This window comes from Homalodisca vitripennis, unplaced genomic scaffold (assembly GCF_021130785.1).
Source record: "Homalodisca vitripennis isolate AUS2020 unplaced genomic scaffold, UT_GWSS_2.1 ScUCBcl_8003;HRSCAF=15926, whole genome shotgun sequence".
In the NCBI taxonomy this organism is placed as follows: Eukaryota; Metazoa; Arthropoda; class Insecta; order Hemiptera; family Cicadellidae; genus Homalodisca; species Homalodisca vitripennis.
The window spans coordinates 29,365-57,041 of NW_025784218.1; the positions used below are offsets into that span (position 1 = coordinate 29,365).

The 27,677-nt window shown below is 33.6% G+C and overlaps 2 protein-coding genes across 2 annotated transcripts; one reads left to right on the forward strand and one right to left on the reverse strand.

Annotated features, from left to right (window-relative positions):
* Positions 1–4,127: 4,127 nt before the first annotated feature.
* On the reverse strand, positions 4,128–4,619 carry LOC124374367 (zinc finger MYM-type protein 6-like). Its single transcript, XM_046832592.1, has one exon. It carries the CDS (start codon positions 4,617–4,619, stop codon positions 4,128–4,130), a length of 492 nt encoding a protein of 163 aa, XP_046688548.1.
* A 6,000-nt stretch (positions 4,620–10,619) lies between these two features.
* LOC124374368 (phosphatidylglycerophosphatase and protein-tyrosine phosphatase 1) lies at positions 10,620–26,905 on the forward strand. Its single transcript, XM_046832593.1, has 4 exons — positions 10,620–11,147; positions 14,233–14,313; positions 22,209–22,400; positions 24,374–26,905. The coding sequence occupies exons 1-4, from the start codon at positions 11,010–11,012 to the stop codon at positions 24,509–24,511; spliced, it is 549 nt and encodes a 182-aa protein (XP_046688549.1). The 5' UTR covers positions 10,620–11,009; the 3' UTR covers positions 24,512–26,905.
* The last annotated feature ends 772 nt before the right edge of the window (positions 26,906–27,677 follow it).

Genomic DNA, 27,677 nt, shown 5'->3' on the forward strand with positions numbered 1-27,677 from the left:
ATTATTTTTAAATATGTAATCATATATATTTACTGTTTTAATTTAGGGGTAGTTTTAAAGGTAGAAAAACTTAAAAAATATGATAATCATATTCGAGAGTTTGGATAATATTTATATCCTTTTCATTTTATCAAAAACATTTTTTAACAATTTTTTATCAAGGGGTAGTTTTCAAGGGTTGAAAGGGGGCTAAAAATTTGATAATTATTACAGAGAAGATAAAAAATATTATTTACTCCATACTTACATCTTTTTGTGTCATACCAAAGTATTTTTTTGTGATTTTTTTCAATTTAGGGTTGTTTTGCAAGGGTTGTAAGATTTTCAAGGGGTTGAAAATTATTAAAATATGAGGTAATTGTGTTAGAAAACACTTTACAATTTCACCACTTACTATTAGACATGTTTTCTAGCGATAAAATGGCTCAATGTCAATTTTTCCATTAAGGGGTTGTTTTACACCCCTTAAAAAATAATAGGCGGAGTTCAGATCATTTTCACTTTTGAAGTTAAGGGTAAGATGAGCCTAATTCCAAAATTTCATGCAAATCGGTTCACAGTAAAAAAAAAATTCGAGGTAAGGCCGTATTTTTTCGCTTCAATGACTGCACTATTAATAAAAATACATTGAAAATTCATTGTCTGATTGTCTGATAGAAGCTTCTGCTATATCAATTAGCCTAAACAGGAAAGAAAATATTCATGTTCTCGGTGTTTATCGCCCGCCAAGAAGAGACAAGGAATCTTTGCTCCTTGCACTACAGACTTTATCTACCATCTTGGAGAAATGGGTATCTCCTAATACATCAATTGTCGTTATAGGAGATTTCAATGTCGACTGCTTGGAATCGTCTCCAGAGAAGACAGAACTGGAAGATGTCCTGGCAACTTTTGATGTGCAGAGACTGAATCTTCCACCTACAAGGATTGCCAAGGACTCGGCTTCGTCAATCGACATTTGCTGTGTTTCCAATGATCTACATGAGGATGTTGCTGTCCACGTCATAACAACGGGAATCTCAGACCACACTGGCCAGATATGTGAACTGGCCCTGGATATTACTAGGACAACCCCATCACCGACCGTTGGCAGAATAATAAACTCCAATAGCCTGGATAGCTTGAAGATACTACTAGCGGATGAAGACTGGCTGGACGTTCTGAGGAGGGACAATGTAGAGGCTGCCTTTGACGAATTTCTGTCTATCATAACATTGGCTCTCGACGCGACCTGTCCTATGAAAGTTTCAAGAGCAACGAGGAAAAACCCAATCAAGCACGTATTCGATGAAGAAGCTGCTCGGATGAGAGACACGTTCCTTCGGGCTCAGGAAAACTTTATCCACACTGGGAGCGAAGACGACAAGAAGACTGCTAGCCAACTCAAGAAGACCTACGACTTGAAATTAAGAAAACTAAGGCAGGAGGCAACAGCCAACTTTATAACCCAGTCCAATTGCAAATCCAAAGCAATATGGAGGGTTATAAACAGTGAGAGGAAGTATAAAAACCATAGTACCAATGATATAGAGTATGTGGTGCTAGATGACGGCCAAAGGGTGGACGATCCATTGGAGGTCGCAAATACCTTTAATGCATTCTTCACGTCCATTGCTGAAGTAACTTTAAAAAATAACCAGGAAAAATCAGAAAAACATATTCTAGCCCCTAAGTTAAACATTGCATATCCTCTTACGGCATTGACACCCACGACAGAGAAAGAACTTGCCGAGATTATCACTACAATGAGGAGCAAGCCCTCATCAGGACTAGATGGATTCTCTTCCAATATTGTAAAACATTGTCTGCAAGAGCTACTGACCCCCTTTCTTCACATCGTCAATCTCAGTCTTTCCTGTGGCTCCTTTCCCAGTGGACTGAAGATTACTAAGGTCATACCACTGCACAAAAATGGAAACAAACATGAGCTTGGAAACTTTAGACCGATTTCCCTGGTCTCCACGTTTTCAAAGATAATAGAAAAAGTGGTCCTAGTCCGAGTTGAGGATCATCTGAACAAGAACGACATTCACCTTGAAAATCAACATGGCTTCCTCAAGAAAAAATCAACGTCGACAGCTTTGGTGGACTTAGTGGAGGATTTCCATGAACACCTGGAGGATAGTGAAAACATCATTGGTCTTTATCTCGACCTTAGCAAGGCCTTTGATTGCCTCGGTCATGACGTAATCCTCAGCAAGCTTGAAGCAATTGGATTCCATAGTCGGGCTTTGGCTTGGTTTGAGAGCTACCTGAAAGGTCGTAAACAACTTGTTGAACTGAAGAGAAAGTCAAACGGAGGTTGTGCAAATATCAGGTCGTCCATGCTACCCGTCTGCCGAGGTGTCCCCCAGGGCTCGGTGTTGGGTCCCGTATTATTTATACTTTTTACACTGGATCTTCCCATATACACTCAGAATTTCAGCAAGGCAATTATGTATGCGGATGACACTGTCTTGGTAACATCCTGCAAAACTGTTGAAGACCTTGAAATAAAATCATTTATTTCCCTCAACCTAGCCATCGAGTACTGTTCGGGTAACGACTTGGTTTTCAACGAAAGCAAAACTAAACAGCTGATAATGGGTAAAGATAAGGACGACATATCAGGCCTCCCAAACATCCTCTCCGTTGATAATTTAAAGCATCTTAGAATCATATTAGATGCCAACCTTAAGTGGGACGAACACATTGACGCCCTGTGCAAGAGATTGAGCAGTGGTATTTACGCTTTAAGGCGCATTAAGGCCACCGGCACAACTGAAGCGGTTAAAATGACCTATTCCGCTCTCATAGACAGCCACATACGCTATGGCAGAGGTTCCCAAACTTTTTTGGCCCACGGCTCCCTTTGAGTACAGACATGGCTTTGCGGCGCACCTAGTATAATTTATCCGTTTTGCATTGCACTTACATTACAATAATTAAATTTTTAGTATACAAATTTAATAGTTATTTGTTATTATACTGTACGTAGCATTGTTAATAAGATTGTTATTACTTTTTTAACAACACACCAGGTTTACCTTGTTCTTACAACGGTAAAAAACATCATTAAACACACAAAAGTTGGATTGTACTTGGATTTATTGCAAAAAAATGTAATAATAATAACTTAAAACAACCATAAGAAAAACACGACTCCCTTTATAAGAAAATTCTATATTAGAAATGAAATGCTAACTTGAAAAATATGATACATAAATAACAAAGTCCATAAGTTTCTGTTTCAATGGGACGGATGCATTTGTTTGTTTTTTATAAGCTCATTGTACCTGGGTGTAAATTTTGATATAGCAACCCGAATTTCCTTTTCAATGTTAAGCTTTGCTCTATACTTGGATTTTATCACTGCAACAGCGGAAAAACCACACTCGCAAAGGTAAGAACTTACAAATGGAATAACTGCACGCAAAGCCTTTTTGCTCAACAGTGGAAATTCGTTTTTAATACCATTCCAAAACTCAAACAGGGATTGGGACTGAAATTTTGATTTCAAAGACAAGTCCGTTGAAATGTCAATTAGCTGTTCTGCTTCTTCATTGCTGAAGTTTTCAGGCATTTCAGTTTGAAAAGGGTCGTTTACTCACTGCTGCGCTTTGATTTCATCTTTTGGCAGGTAGTCTTCAAAATAACTTTGTACTCTAGACAAGTGCTGAGTCAACATTGTTTTCATTTCTTCTTTCAGAGTAAGATCGTTTTCTTTAAGAAACTGATTCAAAGTTGAAAACATCGAACAATCTCCATTCTTCAAACTTTTTTCTTGAATGCTTCAACTTTACTGGTCAATTGAAAAATATCCGTATTGTTCCCCTGCAAAGACTTATTAAGAATGTTCAAACGTTCAAAAATATCTGTCAGGAACGCCAGTTTAAGGAGAAAACTTTCATCAATAAACATATCAGCAAGAGCATTATTGTCTTCACTCAAAAAAATGTGGATTTCTTCCCTCAGCTCAAACAATCTTAGCAGAGAATTGCCCAGAGATAGCCATCGAGCACTGCTATAGTACAAAAGCGACGAGTGTTGAGCGCCTGTGTCATCACATAGTTTAGAAAAAAACCGGGCTTTCATTGGTCTTGTTTTGATAAAATTTATTACTTGGATCACGGTTTTTATAACTGCACTTAACTCTGAACTGAACTTTGCTGCTGCCAGTGCTTCTCGGTGTATAATACAGTGTGTCCAAACAGCGTTTGGGGTTTTTTTTCCCGAATGCGAGATTGCAGTCCTTGGTAGTGGCCTGACATTGACCGGCCTCCATCAGTACGCACCCCAACACAATCTTCCCAGTTAATATCATTCTCCGCCATAAAATTGTTAACAATATCAAACAACTCTTTACCAGAGGTGCCTCCTTCAATTTCCTTACAAAACAACAAATCTTCTATCAACTGGTTTTCATTCACATACCTAACGTAGCAAATTAAATTAGCGTCTTTGTGACTGTCAGTAGCCTCGTCTAATTGAATTCCGAACTCTTTACCTCTCAAACTATTTATAAGCTGGTTGTTAATGTCCTCAGATATGTCATCAATCCTCCTGCTTATTGTATTGTTTGACAGAGGAATTTTAAGAAGCAGCTTCCCTGCATCCTCGCCAATCATTATCTTAGCCATGTCAATGGCAGGTGGTAAAATAAGCTCTTCCGCAATTGTGTGAGCATTTTTGCATTTTGCAATGTGATATGCCACTTTGAATGAAGCTAAAAGTGCATTGCTGTTAGCTTTGGAATGTTTAGAAAAAGAAGACTTTTGTTTTACTGCCTCAGTTTTCTTTCTTATAAAGAACTCTCTTGGTTTCCCTATCAAATTTGAGTGGACAGTTTCTAAATGCCGTTTTAGTTTACTAGGCAGCATAGATTCGACTGATAAAACCTTCATGCAAACAACACATTGCGGGCGCTCTTCATTATTAATTTCAATACATGAAAAACCAAAATGTAATTACTTATCGTCATATTTTCTGTATTTTGGTTTACGGCTTCCCTCAGCTGCCTCGGCATCGCTCTTTGCAGAAGTTGACGCGGAATCACTACTTTGTTTACTTCCTTGTTCAGTTTTATTTGAAGATAAGAATCTTTTCATTTTAAAGAACAATATAATAACCAAAACTGAACAAAACTACAACTTCACTACTTTGATTATTTACTTCACTTGTGCGACTGTCACACTGTGTAAACATAAACTCGCAACTTAAATCTAAACCATAAAGCCGCGTTTACACCAAATGCTGTCAGCAAATGTTGGCCAGCTTTTGTTGGCAGCATTGCTATCAACAAATGCTGGCAGCAAATGCTGGCAGCAAATGTTGGCGAATTCCGAAACTGATCAACATGTGTTGACAACATTTTTTGCGCTTTGGTGCGTTTAGTTGCATTCTGCATTCCGAGATGTCAACACTCGAGCAACTTGCGGCGGTAGCAGCAGCGTGCGTCATCATAGGTAAAAAGAAAAGACCAAAGAGATATTGGGTAAGGCCTTCCCTTAGGGCCAGAATCTGTGTATAGTGGAAGTGACTTACTTTCAGATTTAAATCAGGACTATATTAATCCATTGTCAAGAGAGTTGAGGTGTGACGGCAGCGTTAAAAACTTCTTGAGGATGACAAGTAACGACTTTGAAAACCTTCTCACAGCTATTGGACCTAAAATTGCGAGACAAGACACCAATTACAGGATAGCAATACCTGCACGAGAAAGACTTGCAGTGACCTTGAGATACTTGGCCAGTGGAGACTCTTACTCTAGTCTCAGTTACCTGTTTAAAAGTGTCAAAATCTACAATTTCTGGAATAATACCTGAAAGTTTGTGCAGCTTTGATTGATGAGTTGAAGGATAATATAAAGGTAAGTGAATACTTGTATATAACCAAGTGTCCCATGATTGCCTCCTTCCATATCCAAAAATCAAATACATATGTGATTGGTTATATTATGCTGTTAGTAATAATAGTTGTTTTGGAAATGGGTTGGTTTAAAGAAAACTTAGTGAATATTTCACTCAAAGTTTAATTACATACATAAATAATACAAATAAAAATCAAAACAGCTTTATTTCCATAGAAATTTAGTTACTTTTTGATGATAAACCTATAGATTGAATAATTTTTATCACAATAAGCATCATTGTAACTCGTCATGTTGAGGAGCCCACTCAGCAGAAATGGGACTTGCAGCGTTGATGGATGATTGGATTTCATTAGATGTTAATGGATCGTATGACTGAATGTAGGAAGATGCACTGGTTGATCTTGATGGCTCTGGACCCATCGGTAACTGTTTAAGTTCCATTTCGAACAAAATGGTATTAATCCTGTGTTTGCAAGTGCTTGGTCCCGAGAGTTTTTAAGTTTTCGTAATTGACACGCAACGTTTTTCCAAAGATATCAAACTCGTCTTCAATTCCTGGCTGATTTAACTGGCTAGACACTTTTTTCATTATACTTGATAAGCTTCATCCACAATTGAAGCTTTCCTCTTCTTTCGTCAATTTTCGGAGGAGGATCCGTTCCTGTTTTAGGTGTGTTGTCGGGCAGTTGTGATTGATGTGTCATTGCCCTCCTCTGCAATGTCCTCCTAAAAATAAAACCACATTACTTTACAGTTGACATTACCTTGAGTTGACAGAGTAGGTAAAAATCACTAGTTTTTAAATCTTTTGCTGAAATAAACGTTTATTTTTTATAAGATTATGGTATACTAGGGGGCCTGTGCGCAAATTGCGCATTTAAATTTTTTTCTGTTTATGAGAAACTCACCTACAATTTCGAAGAGATTATATGATTTTAAACTCACAGTTACAAAGTTTTATGAAAAATTTTATAAACGATATATTTCTGTTTACAATCTGACTTTAGTTACAAATTCATCTGAAGGTAATCAGCTGTTAAATTACAATCACATTTAAAAACGTTATCACATAAAAAAGGGACGTAACAGAGAAAACCCTTATTGTATTAAGTATATTAATTGGCACTTATATCTTGACTGTATGGATCACTGACCCTCTTTAAAATACATTTCATTTTTGCAGTTGCCGAATACTAAAGAAGAATGGCTACATCATGCCAAAGAGTACAACTCGCAATGGAATTTTCCGCACTGCATTGGAAGCATGGATGGGAAACATGTGATGCTACATGCACCCATCAACACATCAAGTGAATATTTCAATTACAAAGGTTATTTCAGCATTGTTCTCCTGGCTGTTGTTTGATGCAAATTATTGCTTTACTTACGTCTCTGTTGGTTGCCAAGGACGGTTATCTGATGGTGGAGTGTTTGGCAATAGTACCTTAAAACAACACCTTCAAAATAAGACTTTGAATCTTCCCCGACCCAAGTTTCCTTCCAGGAAGGGAGTACTTACCGGTACCCTACTTTTTCCTGGCTGACGATGCCTTTCCTTTAAAAATTAACATCATGAAGGCGTTTCCTGGATTGCATGATAAGGCAAGTGTAAAACGTGTCTTTCAACTATCGCCACTGCAGGGGCCGTAGAGTAGTGGAAAATGTATTCGGAATATTGAGTGTTATTTTCCGTGTGTTGAGGAAACCAATGTTATTGGAACCAGAGCGGGCAGACACAGTTGTTTTAGCCTGCTGTCACCTGCATAACTTTTTGCGAAGAAGTATGTCATCAGCCTTCAACGTATACACCTCCCGGAGCTTTTGATGTCGAGGACCTAGCTACAGGATCATTAGTGCAGGACAATGGAGAGTTGATGGAAATGCCTAGAGACACTCTACTTCGTTTAAAGAAGATTCCAAAAAAACCTTCCCAGCTGGCCAAACAAATACGTGATGAAATCAGTGTTTACTTTCAAAGTGACGAGGGTTCAGTGCCATGGCAAAACAACTACTAGGCCTAAAATACAAATGTACATAAGGACGTTTGCACATATTATAACGTATAGTTGAATTTACAACAATAACAAAGTAACAATTAAAAGTAGTGTTAATTACATTATATAATTTGTAACAAATTTTTAGACCGTTGTGTTTATGTTTAAACTTTTTAACCTATAAAAGTGACATTAAAATATGTGACAATTTGATAAAATAATCTTGTTAACTACTTGCCTGCACTGTTTCATCGGCAGCCTCTTTGTCGTCAGTGGCAATCCCAGCTTCTTTAATCTTCCGTGCAGTAGTTTTATCCTTTAAAAACAGCATCGCTTTAAAAATAACACCACTTGCTTTTATACTCGTCTGCCCCCGAACCACTCTTCTTCTTCTTAAGTTCTCTTTGAAACTGTGCCAACAATGTTTTCACTTTTGCCTGTACTTCCGTATTACTGGCTTTTATTTCCCGCGAAATGTCATTCCATGCATAGTTTCTTTAGGTTTTTATTTTTAAAATCAGGGTCCATCGGATTCCAAAGAACTGGTTGCTCTCGATATAGGTCAATCAATTGCATGACTGTTTCACGGGACCAATCAATTTCACTCTCAATGCTGTCGCTGTTCATATTGAGTTGAGAAACACGGACACCAAACAACACAGACGTACTACCATCAACAGTCGCAACTAGAGTAGTACTGACGCTGTCGGAACGACATGGCGGCCAACCACGTGCGCTAAGGGAAGTGTTGCCAACATTGTTGACGGTCGCTTTTAGTCCCGTCAACATTGCTGCCAGCATATGTTTGACAACATTCTTTGATCTTTACCGACTACTGGTGGGTAAATGCTGCCAACACTTTTCGGTGCTGACAGCATTGTTGGCAGCAAATGTTGACGGAATTAAAAGTACGATTTTTGTAAATGTTGTCAGCTTTTGCTGGCAGCAATGTTGTCAGCTCCGGTGTAAACGCGGCTTAACCTCAACAGAAGCTAGACTGCAAGTAGTAGTAGCAGACTGTCCGCCGGGAACGTACGACGATTTCCGAAAATACACGAAGGTAGTTCCGTTGCCTAGCAACGAGTTCCAAGAACAGAACGACGTACCGAGATGCAAAGCTCTGTTGTCTGACCTTGCCTAGTTGTTTTGTTTGTGCAACCGGCCGGCTGGGCCAATAAGGTTCGGCAGGGGGAAGACTCCAGTAATCAAAGTAACTTCAAAGCCGCTCGCACAGACTGGTCCGCACTGTATTGTAGTATGATGACGTTTAGACTCTTTGGTAGACAACGGCGGCGCACCTAGCACTAGCTCGCGGCGCCCCGTGGCGCCGCGGCGCACACTTTGGGAAACTCTGCGCTATGGTATAGTGCTTTGGGGGGGGGGGGGCACCGCTCAAAAAAATCTGAATCGTGTCCTAGTCTTGCAGAAAAAGGCTGTAAGGATGATGGCTGGTTTGGGGTGGAGGGTCAGCTGCAGACCTGCTTTTCTTGAGTGGAGGATTTTAACAGTGGTTAATATTTACATCCTGGAAGTCATAATAATGGCCTGTAAAATGAGTCCACCACGGAATAGAGATGTACACCAGCACTTCACACGCCATGCCAGTGATTTCAACCTGCCATCTCATCGTAGCAGAGGATACGAGGGAAAGCCTTCCTACATAGGAGCCAAGCTATACAACTGTTTACCTGAAGAGATCAAGAGGTCCAGTCCAGAGAAGCTGAAGAGAGTACTCCATCGATGGCTTCAGCTGCACCCGTTCTACTCTGTGGAAGAATTTCTGAACTGGCGTACTTAGTGGAAAAAAAAAAAAAAAAAAAAAAAAAAATGTAATTTGATATGGGGAAATTATATTGTAATTATTGACACTATTTCAATCTTTAAGATTGTAAATAAAGTAATTCTCTCTCTCTCATTGAATATTCAAGTAGTGAAATTTCCAAGTTTAAAATACCAATTAGCCTAATCTTGTGGGAAGTCCCAAAATTATATTTTAGTCCTCATGCATTAAACGTAGTACACTGTATAAGACAGTAGTGTAAAAATAACAAATGATACAGAATGAATGTTGTAATAATTGTCAACAATTTTAACGTTATTTAAATTCCCACGAAGAAGTTTACGTCATCTATTCACTAAATCTTGTTATTCAGAAAACGGATTACGACAGTTGTAGTTAATAAATGGTTAGATAACCTGTAACTATGGGCTATAGGTTTCCCCTCAGTAATATATTATGGTTAGTATTACTTTTAAGATTTGTCTAAATGTGTATGCAAAACTTTTGTTTCGATATTTTTAATTAGATACCTACCATTAACTTTACCAACTATGTCGTTTACTTGATAGGAATATAAATGAAGAGCATAACTTATAAAAATTATTTTTGAAGTTTATTTTAATATTAATTTCTAAAAATTGTGTACATAAATTTAAACATATTCATTTAATGTATTAAGCAGTTTATGAATGTCAGTTTTGTAATATAGACAATATTTTATCTCTGAACAACGGGTTTCTGATTTTAACATATATGTTTAACCATTTAAATGAAATCGTTGAAAACATTGTAATTACGTATTTTATGGAGTCTTATTTCATTATTTTTCTTCTATACTATATATCTTTCAGGCTAGTAATCAAAATGTTATATGTTAATTCACCCAAGAATTGAAATATCCTACTCTATGACTCCTCGTGAGTTTTTTTTAGATTTCGTTTTTAGTCATTCGATCTTATGTCAATATCAGCTGATGGTGTGCTCATGTTACAGGTTGATTTGTCAATATACATGTGTCAAACAGGATTCAAAAACTCGTCCAGCTGATAAAATAGTTTCTGTCTCTGAATCTCTTACTAGTGCAAGCACGATTTTGAACTCATTCTACAATTGTTTTCAGATGAGAGAAAGCAAGTGTTGTGTCCTATAACATTTGTGGTATCTGTTGTGTAGTAGCCTCTTCCAGAATATCGGTCCCCTCCAACTGTATTTACTTTATTTTAACCTAAAAAAACTGGCTGGAATTGGAACATAACGGTTTCTTGTGCTACATTCTCAACTTCAACGTAGGCCTATGAAAAATTTGTTTTAGAGAAACGGCTTATACATCGTTTTGATTTCATTCAAGATATTAAATAGATTAATAAAATCACTGAGCCTAGTTATGCTGGCGAGAATATCATTTTATCCTTCTTTATTTTACAATGTAGTCATGGAAAAAGTATCCAGTCGAAATTGGTATGATAGAATTGATGAAACAGTCATACTGGGGGCTTTACCCTTCAGAAACATGACTAGACAGGTAAGTTGTGGTTTACTTTTGTATAAATTTGTAGTACTTTATGGGTTTCAAGTGATGCATCTAGACTATTACATTTCTTTAATATATTTATTACCAATATTGATGGAACATCAGAAGTGTCATAAGATGCTGACTGATCTTGGGTAGACTAGACTCGTTTTTCGGTTGTTTTTATTGAATGGTTCAATTGTTTTTATTTGAAGGAGTAATTCGATATTAAAATTTATTTAACTTAGCATATAATTTCGGGGACAAGCAGCTTAACTTGTTATTCTATTGCTATTATCGAACAATTCGATACATTATCCAACTTAAAATCGTGCACAATAAGAGTTATAATAAATTACTGTAACAAGAAGAATCTCATGCATAACAATTATTTTTAAAACATAAATTTTACAATAACATTACAATACCAACTATGGCCTAGACTTAGATATCAAAGAAACCTTACAATATTTATAACTTACCAAGCTTGATATCAATAAGTAACCGCTTTTGTGAAATAGAGGAAAGAATTCTTCCCATGTGTTTTCAGAATCCAAACCTACATGTTGAAGCCACTTAAACAAATCTCGTAACTTGTGAGAAATATCTCGCACATTTTCCTCATATCCATCGCCAATTACTATAACTAATAAGTTGATGTCGAATGATAGGTTAAAAAAATTGTAATATCGAATTATCCTATAAAAACAATCAAACCATTCGATATTAGCAATTGAATAACGAGCGTAGACCGCTTATTAAAGTCTACCCATGGTATCAGCTTATTACTTATAGTAATTTTAATGTAAACAAGAAACAGCAAGAAGTAAGCTAACTAATATGGGGAGACTTAAATAAGCGGCCTACACTCTTTATTCGATTGCTGTTATTGAACAATTCGATATACTATCTAACTTCAATATGTAAAAATCATGTACAATAAGACTTATAAATAACCGTAACAAGAAGAATCTCATACATAACAATTTTAAAAACGTAAATTTAACAATAACATTACAAAATCAACTATGGCCTAAGCTTAGATATCAACCTTACAATATTACAACTTGCCCAGTTTGATATCAACGAGTAACAACTTTTATGAAATGGAGGAAAGAATTCTCCCCATGGGTCACCAGGAACCAAATCCACATGATGAAGCCTCTTACACAAATCTCGTAACTTGTGAGAAATATCTCACATATTTTCCTTATATTCCATGCCAGTGCTTCTTCCAATCCTCGGAACACTTATTATTGGGGTAGCCTTTAGCTCTCAGCAACGCATTTTTGTCATGTATGGTTGTAAAACCATGGCCCTTTAAGGAGATTTTACTTTTTTTTTAAGTCACACAGAGTTATGTCTAGAGAATGTGGAGGCTAGGGCATTGTTACAGTGCTTTTGTTGAAAACAATTCAATAACAAGCAATGAACCATGAGCAGGTGCTATGTCTTGGTGAAAAAGCCATGAATTGTTTTGCTACAAATCCAGGTGTTTCTTTTTTCAGATTGTTTCACGCAGGTGGCATTTGAACATGCAGGTAGTACTCCTTATTAACTGTTTGATCTTATGGCAAGAATTCATGACACACTATGCCATTAAAATCAAAGAACGTAGTGAGCATAATCTTCACGTTCTACTGCACTTTTCAAGCCTTTTTCTGTCTTGGTGATCCAGAATGCCTCCACTGGGATGATTGAGTCTTAGTTTCGACGTTGTATCTGTAAACCTATGTTACTTTACCTGTTATAATACGTTTCAGTAATTCTGCATCATCGTTGATTTCATTTAGTGACTTCTGAGCAACCATTCATGTATCCAAAATTCAACAATTTTGGAACAAATTTTGCTACCACACTGTTAATACTGAAAACATTAAAAAAATGTCATGACATGAGCCAATTGATATGCTAATATCATGAGCGATTTCTCTGATTGTGATACAGCAATTATATTGTTCATACCATTCCTTCCAATTTTTTCTTGTTTTCATTGGTTGTTAATGTGCTGGGGCATTCGGAGCATTCATCATCTTCAGTATCTTCACGGCCATTTTTGAAATGTTTACACCACTTGTAAATCCTTGGTTTACTTTTGTTAACATTTTACCACACGTTATTTCATTTTTCACATAAAATTTGATACAAATACTTTGATCTATTTTTTTAACAAACAAAACTCGCTGAGTTCATAAAACACAACTCACCTTAGCAGCTGCCAATGAAAATGTAAACAATGAATAGCTAGAAATTGTATTATACTTTAGGAGCATAAGTAGTCTACCAACATATTAAAAAAAAATCTTGAAAATCGGACAAACGTGCAAAAATTGAAAATCCCTATTACTTTTTGGACACATCTTGTATGCACCAAAGAGTTCCTATGACAAAACTTTCAAAAATTAATTTCTTTGTGAAGACGAATTTTTTTGTTTTACAGATTTGTTAAGCATTTATACCAGTTATATCAAGAAAAGAAAACACAAGTGACCATCTTCTGGCTACCCTAGCAATCGATTATGCACATTTAATTTCATCAACTTTGTTCAAGCCAAATAGTTATAGAAAGTGGTGATAGAGGGCTTGTTTCCCTCTCCAATTTTTATTTTAAAGTTATTAGGATTTCAAAGTTCTAGAAAGCAAATGCCAAATATGTTTTGTATGCTGTTATTTGCAAGTCCTCCAATCAAACTATTTATAAACTACCTATAGAAATATAATTGAAAATACAACTATTAAATGATGTAAAAACAAATTCATTTTCATAAAAATGTCACTTTGGGGAGTGTAACTTACATCTCTATATAAAAAACAAATTTATTTCCATTCACTTAATTTTTCCAAATGATCCATTCACATAAAATAATTGCAATTAGACATTAAATGTTAGTAATTTTTCTATAGATAAACTGTTTATTTTTTAGTGATGTTTTACATTAACGAATCCTGACGTAATTTCTTCCAAATCAGTACACATGATGTAATCAGTTTACATAAAAGATAGTGCTCAAAACCTATTATTTAAGGGATGGGTTTTGTTCTGTACTTAGTTAGCCTTTATTTTAATATGATTTATTCTTATTTTGTTCTTTTTCAGCTCATGGATGAAGAAAAAGTAAGAGGTGTTGTCTCCATGAATGAAGACTATGAATTGTATATGTTTTCAAACAATGCAGAGGTGAGCTGTCTTTGTAACTATGATGTTCTTTGAAAAGTGTATTTTTGTGAATAATACATTCAGCAAAATTATTTTCCACTGTATTATAACTTGATTTTTACAGACCCTAAACCAACATAACTAATAATTCCTCTTTTAGTGATTAGCAGTTCTGCTGAGAAAGCACCAGCCTTCTGATCATTCTTTCCATAATTATAAAATAATAAATATAATTAGTACTGTATTTGGATAATTTACAGGCCATTCTTACAAGTAAAGTGTGACCAAAATATCACAAAACAAATAAGTAAATATAAATGAGTCTAGCATTAAATATTACACTAAAAAACCTATAATCTTTATCATATAAACAATTGATGAGTAAAAATTACAACGAAAATATTTTAAAATTTTTAATAAAAACATATTATTTTTCATTAAAAGTTATTAAAAAATCGATCTACTTTGTCTCAACCAAAATTCTTATAAGTTTGAATATACACAATATATTGTACTATTTGTTTTATAATTTTATTCAAATCTCTATTCAAATTCAAATCTTTGTTCATATTTTTACATTGAAATATATAGTAAATAGTGTCACCATTTCAACAGACTAGACCCAACAACTTGTACAGACAAAGATATCTATATTAGTTAAAAACCCAAGTTTTTATAACTAATATTAAATACTTTTAGTTGAAACATTGTAAAAGCTTCAGTAACATTTAATTAAACTGTCTTAAATTATTAAAGCCCATTTAAGGTATAAAAGGTGTTATAAAGCAAGAAGTCCTTTATTAATAGTCTGAAATTATTATGATTTTTATGTGTCTAATTTCTTTTGGAATAACATTCTAAAGCTGCATACCATTGTATGATTTTTTTTTCTTATATAGTTCTAATTTGTGAGTTTGCAAAACTGTTATATTTTTATTTCTTGTATTAAAACAGTGAATATCATTTTAAGTTAGAAATGTATTTGTGTTATTGTTCACATAAATATAATACATTATAATATAGGCTATAAAGTGTTAAAATGTTTAAATCAATAAAATGTTATACAGGTTCATCATTATATAAATTTTACATTGCTCTTAAAACCCTTTTTTGACTAATCGAAAGTATATTGAAGTTTTGATTGGATATGCACACACCCCATAAGATACATCTGACAGAACATGGGCATGAAATAATACAGTTTGATTACATAGATTGGATAACCATTTTACAGCATAAATTCCAGAGTACATTTTACTTAAAATATGATCAATATGCTGATCCCAACTCGGCTATCAATGTTAAAACCTTAGAATTTGGTATCATGAACTTAAGATACTGTCTTCAGTATCATTATGAATTTGGACTTCGGTACTGCTCTTGGTTTGTTTTGTTGTAAATGTAATTAATTAGTCTTTTCAGTGTTTAAAATAAAATTGTTATTAATAAAAACTTCTTCAATAGCTAATAGTTTAATAAAAAAATGTATTTCAAACTCTATTGTCTATTACCATTGTTGCTAATATGTATATGTTTTAAAATTAATAATATTTAATGCTTTAAAACAAGTACAAAGCAAAATTACGCGGTTTTTTCCTTTTAATATATTCATTGCATATTCGCATGTGTATGTGCATGCATATATATATCTAATCTAATATACTATACAGCCGCATGTGTAACTGACTCACTGATGATATATAGATACAAATTCTAACATAGTTCTAGAAGTGCTGGAAACTTGAAATTTGGCATGCAGGTACCTTTTTGCAATATGACCCGGAGGAAAAGTCTGAAAACCGGACTTTTTTACTTTTAAACCCCTCAAAAAAATTCCCAGAAAATCGCGCATTTCTTCACCCGTGCAGGCATTTTTTGTAAGCCCGATAGCGGAGCGAACCGTTCGAAGCTAGCTCGGATCTGACGAAAAAATTCATGGTCAGGAATGAAGTGATCTACAAAAAAGGTCCAGTGACTTTTTGCTCTATCTTCCATGGTTAAGCGATAAAACGCTCGAACATTTGACATTCCAGAGATTTTTTCGCTTAAAGTAATGTTGTTTCGAGCCCGATAGCGGGCCGAACGGTAGTAGGTCGTAGCTCAAATCTGATTGACCATCAAATTACCAAATTAAGTGATCTACAGAAAAAGGTCTAGTGACTTTTTGCCCTATCTGCATTGGTTTGGCCGAAAAAAAAAAAAACGTGATTAAGTTCAATTTTTTTGTAATTTTCACGTGAAAACTTTGTTTTTGGGTTGATAGCGGCAAAAACAATTGGTCGGAGGTCAAAATAAAACAAAGGTATAGATTTAGCAAATAATATGATCTACAAAAAGGTCTAATGACTTTTTCCTATATCTTCCATTAGTTTGACCGCAAAACGCGATTAAGTGAAAATATTTGGAAAATTTTCACCTACAAATTTACATTCCGGGCTTGATAGCGGCTAAACGGTTGGTCGTAAGCTCAAATCAGATTTCCATGTATATTTAGAAAATCACGTGATCTACAATAAACGTTCGGTAACATTTTGCCCTATCCTCAACGGTTTGGCCGCATAACGCGTTTTAAAGTTTTTTTTTTTTTTGAGTTTTACGTGAGATTTTGTTTTCTGGGCTCTATTTCAGACAAAAAACTTAGTTCTAGCCAGAGTAACAATTTGATTTTAATACAAAATAATGCGATCTACACAAAAGGTCCAGTGACCTTTTTACTCTATCTTCCATGATTTAGCCGTAAAACGTAATTATATTGTAAATTTCACTTAAAAACTTACTTTTCGTGCTCGATAGTGGCCGAACTGTTGGTCTTAGCTTAAATGTAAAACTTTTTGTAAGTAGCTATTCATAGGATCTACAAAAAAGGTCCAGTAGCTTTCTGTCGTTTATCTTTCCGTAAGCTGATAAATGCTATAAATGGCTAATTCTTTGTCGTCAATTTTAGGTGTTTTAAATTTTGCAACTATAATTAGTGCGATTCATGCTGGTTCCAGATTGGACTTGTATTACTCCGTTAACAAGTGACTATAAACCCCCCCTCCACATCGGGAGTTGGCTGAGCGTTAGTGAAGCTTTAATAGTAGATAGGGACAGAGTGCTTTTTAAAATGAAAATAGTGATTCCTTATCAACACTGGTATGGAATGAAAAAATTTCCGAAGTAATATTAAACCCCTGATCAACGTTTTATTTTGATATAGGTCGTAGATCAAATCTGACGTCACAATCGAAAGACAAAATTAAATTTCCGACAAGAAAGGTCCAGTCACTTTTTGTCGTATCTCTAACGGTCAAGCCGTAAAATGCTCTTTAAATCAAAACTTTGGTTAAAATTAGTAAAAACGACTGACTAGTATACGTCTACTGGAGCACATCGTGAATTGGCTGAGCGTTTAGCGAAGGTTACATTAAAACACCCCTGGAATTTCCTTGTATGACCATATAATCTCCTGAGTAAATTAAACCCCCCGATGTGTTAACCACCCTGGTAACATTAACCCCCCCCTAGGGAATTTCCTGGCATGACCTCATGTCCGAATTTCTAACAATCACCAAATCTCTTAAACCCCCCCCTGGGAAGTTCCTGGTATGACCAGATAACCCCTGGTGTCTTCTACCCCTGGTAACGTTAAACCCTCCCCCCTGGGAATTTCCTAGCATGACCTCATGTCCGAATTTTACCAATCACCAAATCTTTTAACCCCCCCTGGGAAGTTCCTGGCATGACATAATGTCTGAATTTGACCTATCACCAAAATCAATCTTATCCCCGAATTCAAGGCACTTACTTTTTTTAAACCAAAGCTCGCAGCTCTAATCTGACGACGGAATCGAAGATAAAATTAAATTTCCGACAAGAAAGTTCCAGTCACTTTTTGTCGTATCTCTAACGGTTATCTAATATACTATATCCTGAGTAAATTAAACCCCCTGATGGCCTAACCTCGGTAAAGATTAACTTCCCCCCTGGGAATTTCCTGGCATGACTATATAAACTCCTGAGCAAATAAAACCCCCTAAACAATTTAAAAATGTTGACTTAGGGTAGGTTTTTTACTATTTTCCACTCAAAAATTTACAATAGCTGACAGGTGCAGACTTTACTACCACGCTCTGTACCTCCTAAACCAGAGCTCGTAGCTCAAATCTGATGGCATAATCGAAAAAAAAAATTAAATTTCCGACAAGGAAAGGTCCAGTCACTTTAAGTCGTATCTCTAACGGTTTAACCGTAAAATGCCCTCAAAGTCAAAAATTTGGACGAATCCGGAAAGAAATCAATGAAAAAAGGTCAATTTTTAAATCCTTTGTCATTTACCTAATGTCCCGGACTTAAAACCAGTCACCGAATTCCGGTTATCCCCGAATTTTAAGCATTTACCTTGGGGGCCTGGGGGCGTAGCCCCCAGCGAGCCGAAGGCGAGTATGTATATATGTATGTGTGTGTGTATGTATGTGTGTGGTGTGTAATGGTGTATTATTTTGTACTATTAATTTATATTCATTTTTTTTTATTAATCCAGTCCGTTATTTCTTCAGGCGCGTGAACAACTCGAGACTGCGCACAGGCATCATAGCCCATGCAGGCTCATTTCCCGAGGACAATGTTTTTATACATGATGCTATTTTTATGATGTTTATTTTATGTTGTTTATTCTATGATGATTATTTCTTATTCTTTCTTCACATTTCAAAATTGTTCGGTATTGTAACAATCTAGAAATTAACTGTACAGATTGTATTATAATATTGTACATATTTTTGGGAAATAAAAATATCAATTCATTCATTTTTTTTTTTTTATTCTATGTTAGTCTTCGTAGACATAATGTGATTTCACGTATTTTAAACGCTGAGTTTGTTTACTTACCTAAGACAATAATTATGCATGTCCTTTAAGTAGCAAATCAATAATCGTAGACCAGAATGGAACCTTGAGATATTAACGCTTCAAAATTTGATTGTTGTTTATTATACAGTAATTTCTATAAATTGCTTTCTATTCAGTCAAATTTAAGTAAGAATTTTGTATTCCTAAATTTCATAGTTTTTAACATTTTAGTGTGACAAATACTGTCAATAGTTTTGGATAAGTCCATGAAAATTCCAGCTATTTTATTTTTATTATCAATTGACTCGATAATTGATTCAATGAAACTTACTAAGGCCGTAATGGCAGATTTGTTTATTCAGAATCTATGTTGTTCTTAGACTATTGTACTGTTCTAAATTGGGCCAGCCCGGTTTAGATCGGGAAAAATCGGAAATAGGTAGGTAATTTGAACAAAATTAAGGAAGTCATGGAAAAGTCAGGGAATTTCATGATAGACCATATAAAATATCCGGTTATTCTTGCAGGGTGTCTACCGGTCACAGAAGTACCTGAAAAGTTTTGAATTGTAAAAAGGGTTTCACAAAAATCACCAGATAATACGGCTTATGACTTTTTGAAAGAAATTTTCTGTTTAAAATATATGTTTATAGCATTATGATAATAACTAGTGAATCTTCAAGAAAGATTCAGATCCGAAAATCAATCGACAATAGAATCTGGGAGGCTCGCCATGTAATTTAATTATCGTAAATAGATAATTTTATTAATGAATAGTCTGAATTTTAAAAACAGTATTTGCTTGCAGTTAGTATTAGATTTACGTTCATAGATCGCCACGAGACTGCTGCATATCTTCCCGGACGTTGGATCAGCATTACATAAATTACTGATTACGAAAATGCCTAATTGACAAATTAGCCTAGTTTTGTAAACCATAATTTGCTTGTAGATCTGTATTTATGTACATGCATCACCGTGAGTCTGCTGCGTATTGTTGTACCTCATGTATGAAAATCTTTATATAGATATCGTAATTAACAAATTATCCTACTTTTGTAAATATTTTGCTTCAGTTCCGTATATGACAAGCATTGTCGTGAGTATGATACTTATATTCGTGAACTGCAGCTGATCGGCAGTGTACCGATCGCTAAAACATGTTGTCTACAGAAAACTTTCATCCCCAATATTTCAGTTTTAGATTATTAATTTTGTTGGATATTTATTGGAAACTCACTTTTTTCAGTACTTGTTTATCATAATCAGATAATGCGGTTACCACTCCCTCAATAATTAACTGATCTTCACTTATATTTGTTATAATGTTATCAATACATTACTTAGAAATGACTGTAACTCTAGTTTTGAAGTCGATTAGATACCTCATTCCATATCTAATAGAATATGTTTCAATTCTTGTGATTCAGAGGAATATTTAAGAATGCCAATATTGAAATCACCCACGACAGGGAGATATTTTTTTAGATATTAAAAATTCAATCAAACTATTAATGTGAATTTAAAACTGAATTTACAGATTATTTTGTTCTATAAATTTCTATGAATAAAATACTGTGTTTATCGATTTGAGATATAGCACTACTAATATTCAAATAATTTATCCTGACACTAAGCATCAATTTTCACAAAAGTCAGTTGTTTTCCCTTCAAGCTCTCTTTATACAAGACCGCTACACCACATCCTGTTGTAATGTTGTGCATATAATTTGTACTTTGTATAAAATTTTGTATTTTAAATCGTTCTATCTCATTGTTATTCATATTATGTTCTTTTAAAATAGCATGTCCAGACTTTTTTGTGCCCAAATAATTTTAAATTGGTCTATAAATAACTGTAAATGCTGAATATCTTGAAGAAACATTTTTAAATCTATCAATTATTTGGGTTTTGTGCAAACCATTTTCTGAGATTTTAAGGTAACTGTCGTAGGTAGGAAACAAATATCTTGTGTCTGTTTGATGACGCTCTGAAGATTTGACATGTGGAGGCTCTGGAGACTTGGCTTGTTGAGGCTCTGGAGACTTGGCTTGTTAAGGCTCTGGGACTTGGCTTGTTGAGACTCTGGATACTCTGCCTGTTGTCTTGTAATCTTGAAATGTTATATTTTTATCCTAATAATATAAATACGAAAGTAACTTTGTTTTGTTTTTACGCGTAAACTATTAAACATATTGTATTGACTTGCTACATGGACATTCTTAGCGTCCCTGGTTAAGGGATAAGAATACAGGCCTATTCTTATTCTGAAAATTCATACAGAATATTTAGACTTGTTTATATTAATGTGCATTTTGTTAACCTGTTTGTAACACAGGTTTTTGTAACACCAATTAGTTGCACAAGGTGTTTTTGCAGGGATCAACTAGAGATGTAGAGGAGTATTTAGCAAACAAAGAAATAACAAAGAATAATATTTGTATTTTTATTTCAATTTAATATTTCTTTATTTTAAAACTACAATTTCTCCTTATAAATAAGTGTATTAATAATATTATAAGCATTCTATTTAGCAAAATTTACATAATTTTATGAAAAAATCTTATAGTATAGGTTTTTTCATAAGAAACTTTATTAAAAATATAAACTATAAACCTAACAAGTTTAACATTCAAGCGTTAACATTCAATCATATTTTTAACAGTTTGTTAGAATTGAGACACTAAAATCTAAGTTTCTGAAGTAAAACATTTAAGTGAGTTTTATTTTGTAACAGAGTTTTAAGCTTTAAAATCAGAGCCTCAAATGCATGGCTGGCAGGTAACTAGCATATAGTATTGTATTATATTGTAACCTCTTAAATAGAGTATTTAATACAGGTAGCTAGTTTTAAAATTATATGTGTTTATGTATGTTTCTGCTCTGAATTTGTCTGACCTACTAAGTCCTCTCAATTTTAAACACATTGTTTTTTGTTACCTCATAGAATAATGCTAATCTTACCAGTTGCCCATATTACATTCTGATATATTACAATATAAATACATTTAACCACATTCAAATAGAAATATTGTATTATTGCTGCTATTGTGCTATTCTTACACGTCATGTTGTTACATTGCAGCAATGGAAGGAGCAAGGAGTAGAATTCCTACAGTTAAGCACAACAGATATTTTTGAAGCTCCATCACAAGAAAAGTTGGAAAAAGGTGTGAACTTTATTAAGAAGTTTGAAGGGACTGACCAATCGGTGTACGTACATTGTAAGGCTGGACGGACTCGTAGCGCTACCCTCGTTGGATGTTATCTAATGAAAGTAAGCTTCTTTATTATACTTAACGCACATTTGTTAGAAGAAAATTTGAGATGAGAGTTTAATAGAACTATAAATTACAGTCATATTGCTTTTGTCTGACAAAAATTTCTTTGTTTGAATTTAATTTTGATGGTGGATTTTTAACAAATATAGAAACTTTTACTTCACAAGTTTTTTTTTTATTTATAAATTTAGATTTGGAAGGATTTTGTGTATCACACATTACTATGTCCAAATATGGTAAAATTTGAAAATGAATTGTTTTGCATTAAAACAAGCATATATGCAGAAAAATTAGGCCTACTTAAAATGTAGTTAACAGTAAATTGACTTCAAATCAACAAAATGAACACTATTTTTGTTTTCTTATTGTGGCATTAGAGGTTTAGGAACATCAGTAAATAGGTAAGTTAAGTAGACGGAAGAAAAATACATCATAGTGTTTATCAATGAAAGCTTGGTGAATTCCTCTGCGATAATTATTTAACAAATTATAAAAATTTATTAACAGTTGTTCATGATGCATTGATGCTGTTAAGCTATAAGTATCAAATGACGAAGAACATGAAAAAGGCTTATGTAAAGAGAAGTCATTTGTCTTGCAGCTTAGAAGCACTGATGCAATTAGAGCAAATTTGTAAGTAGTTACGCTGAAAGGGGGGTAACACAATCAGCAATCGTAGCGTGTTCACCATCCAGACAATGGTTATAATTTCTTTTACTGATTTAAATTATAAGATCTGATTGTAATTTCTAACTACATAATAACCTGTGTTACTAACCAATTAAACTCATTAAATCTGTACTTTCCCGTTAAAGTAAGTTTATTATTACATTTTATATCAATGGATCTTGACAGATAAAATGAGAGAGGTAGCATTACATGTTAATGTGACTAATGCAACAATTTTAGGTACTTATGTATTATATCGACCACACTATTATTATTTTAAAACATCAACATATTTGGTAATTTAGAAGCATGGTTGTTGTTAAGGTAACTGCCCACAATAGACGTCCAGTGTTATCTTATCGCAATACCTGTCCCTTCCCCCCTGGTCAAGGTTCAGCGACCGGCCGCTCCAGCGATAACGATAATAGAGGTATTCATGATTTATTAAGTTTTTTACACGGTACATAATTCCCTTTCCATTACAATTCAATTTATATTTCTGATCAGCCCCTCTAGAATTTGATATTTTACTGATGGGTACTATCTCGAGGGATGTTTTTCTTTCGTTAACATCAGCGCGGGTTTCGGCAGCACTGATGGCCGGAGGCACTCGCATTTTGAGTGGCGGAGTGTGATCAAGAATAAAAACAAGTTTTGTGTGTGTTTTTTTTTTCAATAAAGAGTTAAGTTTTTGTTTGGTAATGTTTGTTTTTGTTGAATTTTTGTGTTTGGAGAAATTTAGGGGTGTGGTCGATATAAGACGTAAGTACCCAATTTTAAATGGTTATATAAACATTTATACTCAAAACATGTTCGATCATACTCTGTAAACAACAAATATTATAATTTCTTTTCTGAACCCTATAACACTGTATACTTTTTGTTTTGTAAACAAATTTCTTACAATATTGTATTTTTAAATCATCTAATTACGATTCAGATACTTTTATGCAAAGTATTTTTAATATGTCAAATAAATTTACAATATATACTGTAAATAAGTTTTAATTTTTACTTGAAACTTATATAATTAGTTTTATTTTCTGATTCTTAACAAGAAAATTGTGTATATATATATATATATATATATATATATATATATATATATATATATATATATATTGATAAAATAACACTTCATATATACACAAGGTAAATATGCTATGCAATATGTTATGCTATTTCTGTATCAAGCTCTACCATTCGAAATTTGTTTAGAACAATGAATAAAACTAATGAATTCATTTAGGATGACTTGCATACGCCGTTTTTGGTAAAATAATTCTGTTTCTAAATCCAGAAACATGGATGGAAACCGGAGGAGGCTGTGAAGTTCATCCAAGACAAGAGGCCCCACCTGCTACTGCGCTCCAAACAGTGGGAAGCTCTCAGCCAGTTCCACAGGGACCATGTGGCCACTCATGATACCGCCACATAAGTGATAGTTTTGCTTTCATTCATCAATTTTTATATACCTTTGCATTTTTATACAGCGACTTCGGCCAGCTTGCAATCCTCTAGTTAGGAATCAATGGGTTTTTCGTAGAGGAGGCTATAAATAGTTTGGTTCTAGCAAGCGAGTGGATGCTTAAGTGGATTATTGAAATTGAAATCATAGACTTTGTTACAACAATATATGCCGTACTTATTTATTGACATAACGTGTTTAAAACATACCTATTAGCATACTATCCATGAAAACTGTAAATTAAGGTATTTTATAGTCTGTTTTTTATCAGGTAAATCGTGTGAACTCATTGTAGTGGTGCTATAATATTAATCCTATTTTAAGTTTGTAGTTTATGAATATTTTTATATTTATTTTCTTGACAAGTCACTATTATATTTACACTATTTTATAGAAAGAAATGTTACTTAAACATTTATATGTTGCTTCACTCAATATCTTACCTTAAATTTGCAAGTTTTGACATTAGAGTATTTTATGTGCTGTATTCCTTTATATCATATTGAGGATTATGTCCATGAACACTGATTTCAATTAAACATGAACAACCAGTGATGCTTGAAAAACAAACACAAACAAACCAATGAAACAGGTGGTTTGGATATTGGCTTAATATTTAAGATAGTTATTTGTAAACAGTTGACGTCTTCACGATAAGGGGAGACAATGTTTGAATTGTGAACATGTAATGTAGGTTATGCATACCTCTTTATTGAGTTCAAATGATATTGTTTGGTACTATGGCTTGCATAGTTACAAGAGTAAGATAAGTAACATAACTGAAATATTGTAACTTATTACATAAATGCTTCTGGACTTTACATTACAGATTGCTCTAAATTTTGACAACCTGTCACCAGATGCTTGTCTACCATGATGGCTCTAATATGTACTCACCATACACCAGATGTCCCAAGAGTTCCAATTCCTCATCTTATCTTTTGAAAAGTTGGGAGTTTTTTAATCTTCAGTAAATTAACAACACCTGAGGATGTTTGTTTGAAAATTACTCCTCTTTCCTAAAAAATGACGGGGTCAACTCAGGTTTTAATAGGATTAACCAATTCGTAAAATTAAAGGTATTAATGAGAGAAAACCAACAGCAACACCAATATCTGACCACTCTGTCTACAATGGATACTTTTCAACAAAATTACAATTTTACACTACTTTGGATTGTCACCTTAAAGATCTCTAAATTTTAACGTTATTCTTCTTTTATCAAGACCTTTACAATGACGTGTCATACAGTAGCATTACTGTCCAAAAATATTTTCTTTTTCCTAAAAAATGGAAACTACAGTGTAAATGATTTTTTACAATTATTATTTAATCATGTTATATATTTGTTAGTATTATCTTATACTATATAAAAATTAACCTTGTATCTGTAAAAGATTCTATGGCAGAAATGTTGTATGATAGCAGTTCTCTATGACAATTTTTAGATAGTGCTACCGTGCTATACATTTTCCCTACAGTTTTGCATTTGAGATCTAAGTATTGGGTATTTTTCTTATTTTGAGCATTTACTCAATATAAATTACTTATAAATGATTACAGTTTCTGCCACTTCTGCTAGATAAAGCACATCCAGAATGTTTAAAATGGCAACAGATAACCATATCTTCTCATATACTGTTACATATATGAATATATATATATATATATATATATATATATATATATATATTATATAAAACACAAATACATATATGTAACTCAACGTTGTTGTCTATGAATAAAAAAAAATGTATTTTATTGTAATCAAAAGTTGTACTAACATTTATTTACTAAAAATTACAAAAAGTGATTATCAGTTTTGCATCTTTAATAAAGCATCCAGTTGACTAGCCAATCGCCATAAGTATAAGTGATCTGGTGAACATCTGGTATTATTATGTAATCAGTTAACTTGATTCATTATTAGTTTCTTACAAAAACTGAAATTATAATGCTTAATTATGATTGTAAATAAATAATGGTTCCAAGTGCGAGGATGGCATCTGTTATGTAGAAGCTCAACTGAAAACATTTAACTCCAACTCTAGTAGGCCTATTTGCAATAATACATTATCGTAAAATAAATAGGCCTTTTAATATTTGTATGTATAGAATAAGTATTTATCACTGAATAACTATGTGATCTGAGAAAATATTTCTGCTTATTTATTATACTATCTATTGTATTAAGAAATTCAAAAACAATGTTAGTTATATTATATTTATTTCTAAATGGTTTTCCTAGATGTAATATTTTTAATTAATCTTAATCATGGATCAGATCATAGTGTGTCAAACTAGTACATGGAAGGCAATTATATTGCTACAATCTTGTTCACATTACATATAAACCGCCTTCTCTTCAGCTGTCATCCTTCTCCCGTCTTTCTCACTGACTAAATAATTGCACATAAATTACACTTCATAAATTTGATCTTTAATTAAAACTTATGCAGACTCATGCTGAACCACTATATGTGGGAAATAGTGCATGTATTTTTAAAGTTTCATTATGGTAAATTCGTTTAGAGATGGTCAAATAAATATTTGTTGTCAGCATATACATAAAATATCAATATTGTTTTACTGCAACTCATTTTATTTTATATGTTTGTGATGAAATAAAATGTCTGTTTTAGGATTTTTAATAGTTGTAGAAACAATTTATTTATGAAAAAGTAAATATGTTGGAACATGTATTATCGATAATTGGAATGTTGACAAATTATTAATAAATTAAAAAACAAGCTTTGCTACAAACTTATCAGTCTAACAAGATGAAATAAATCATGTAAGTTCTTATTAGATTAAATTATACATCATAATCTAAGGGTTGAAAAAATACAATTACTCTTTATATTGTACAAGGCTTGGTAATTGTTTTTTTTTTTCTATTAGTGTATAAAATCATAATTTTAATTATTCTCCTTGGTTTTATGACATGTTATAGAATATAATAGTACATTCCCACGAAACATTATTAAAAATTTATGCCAATTTCTGTTTAACATACACGTACAGTTTTTCCTATGAGCCTTATCTCTTATCTGCCTCAAAGAACTACTTGTGATACACCAGCTTTATCAGTAATTGTATTGTTAGGCTCATTATAGTACAAGGAATACAACGGCTT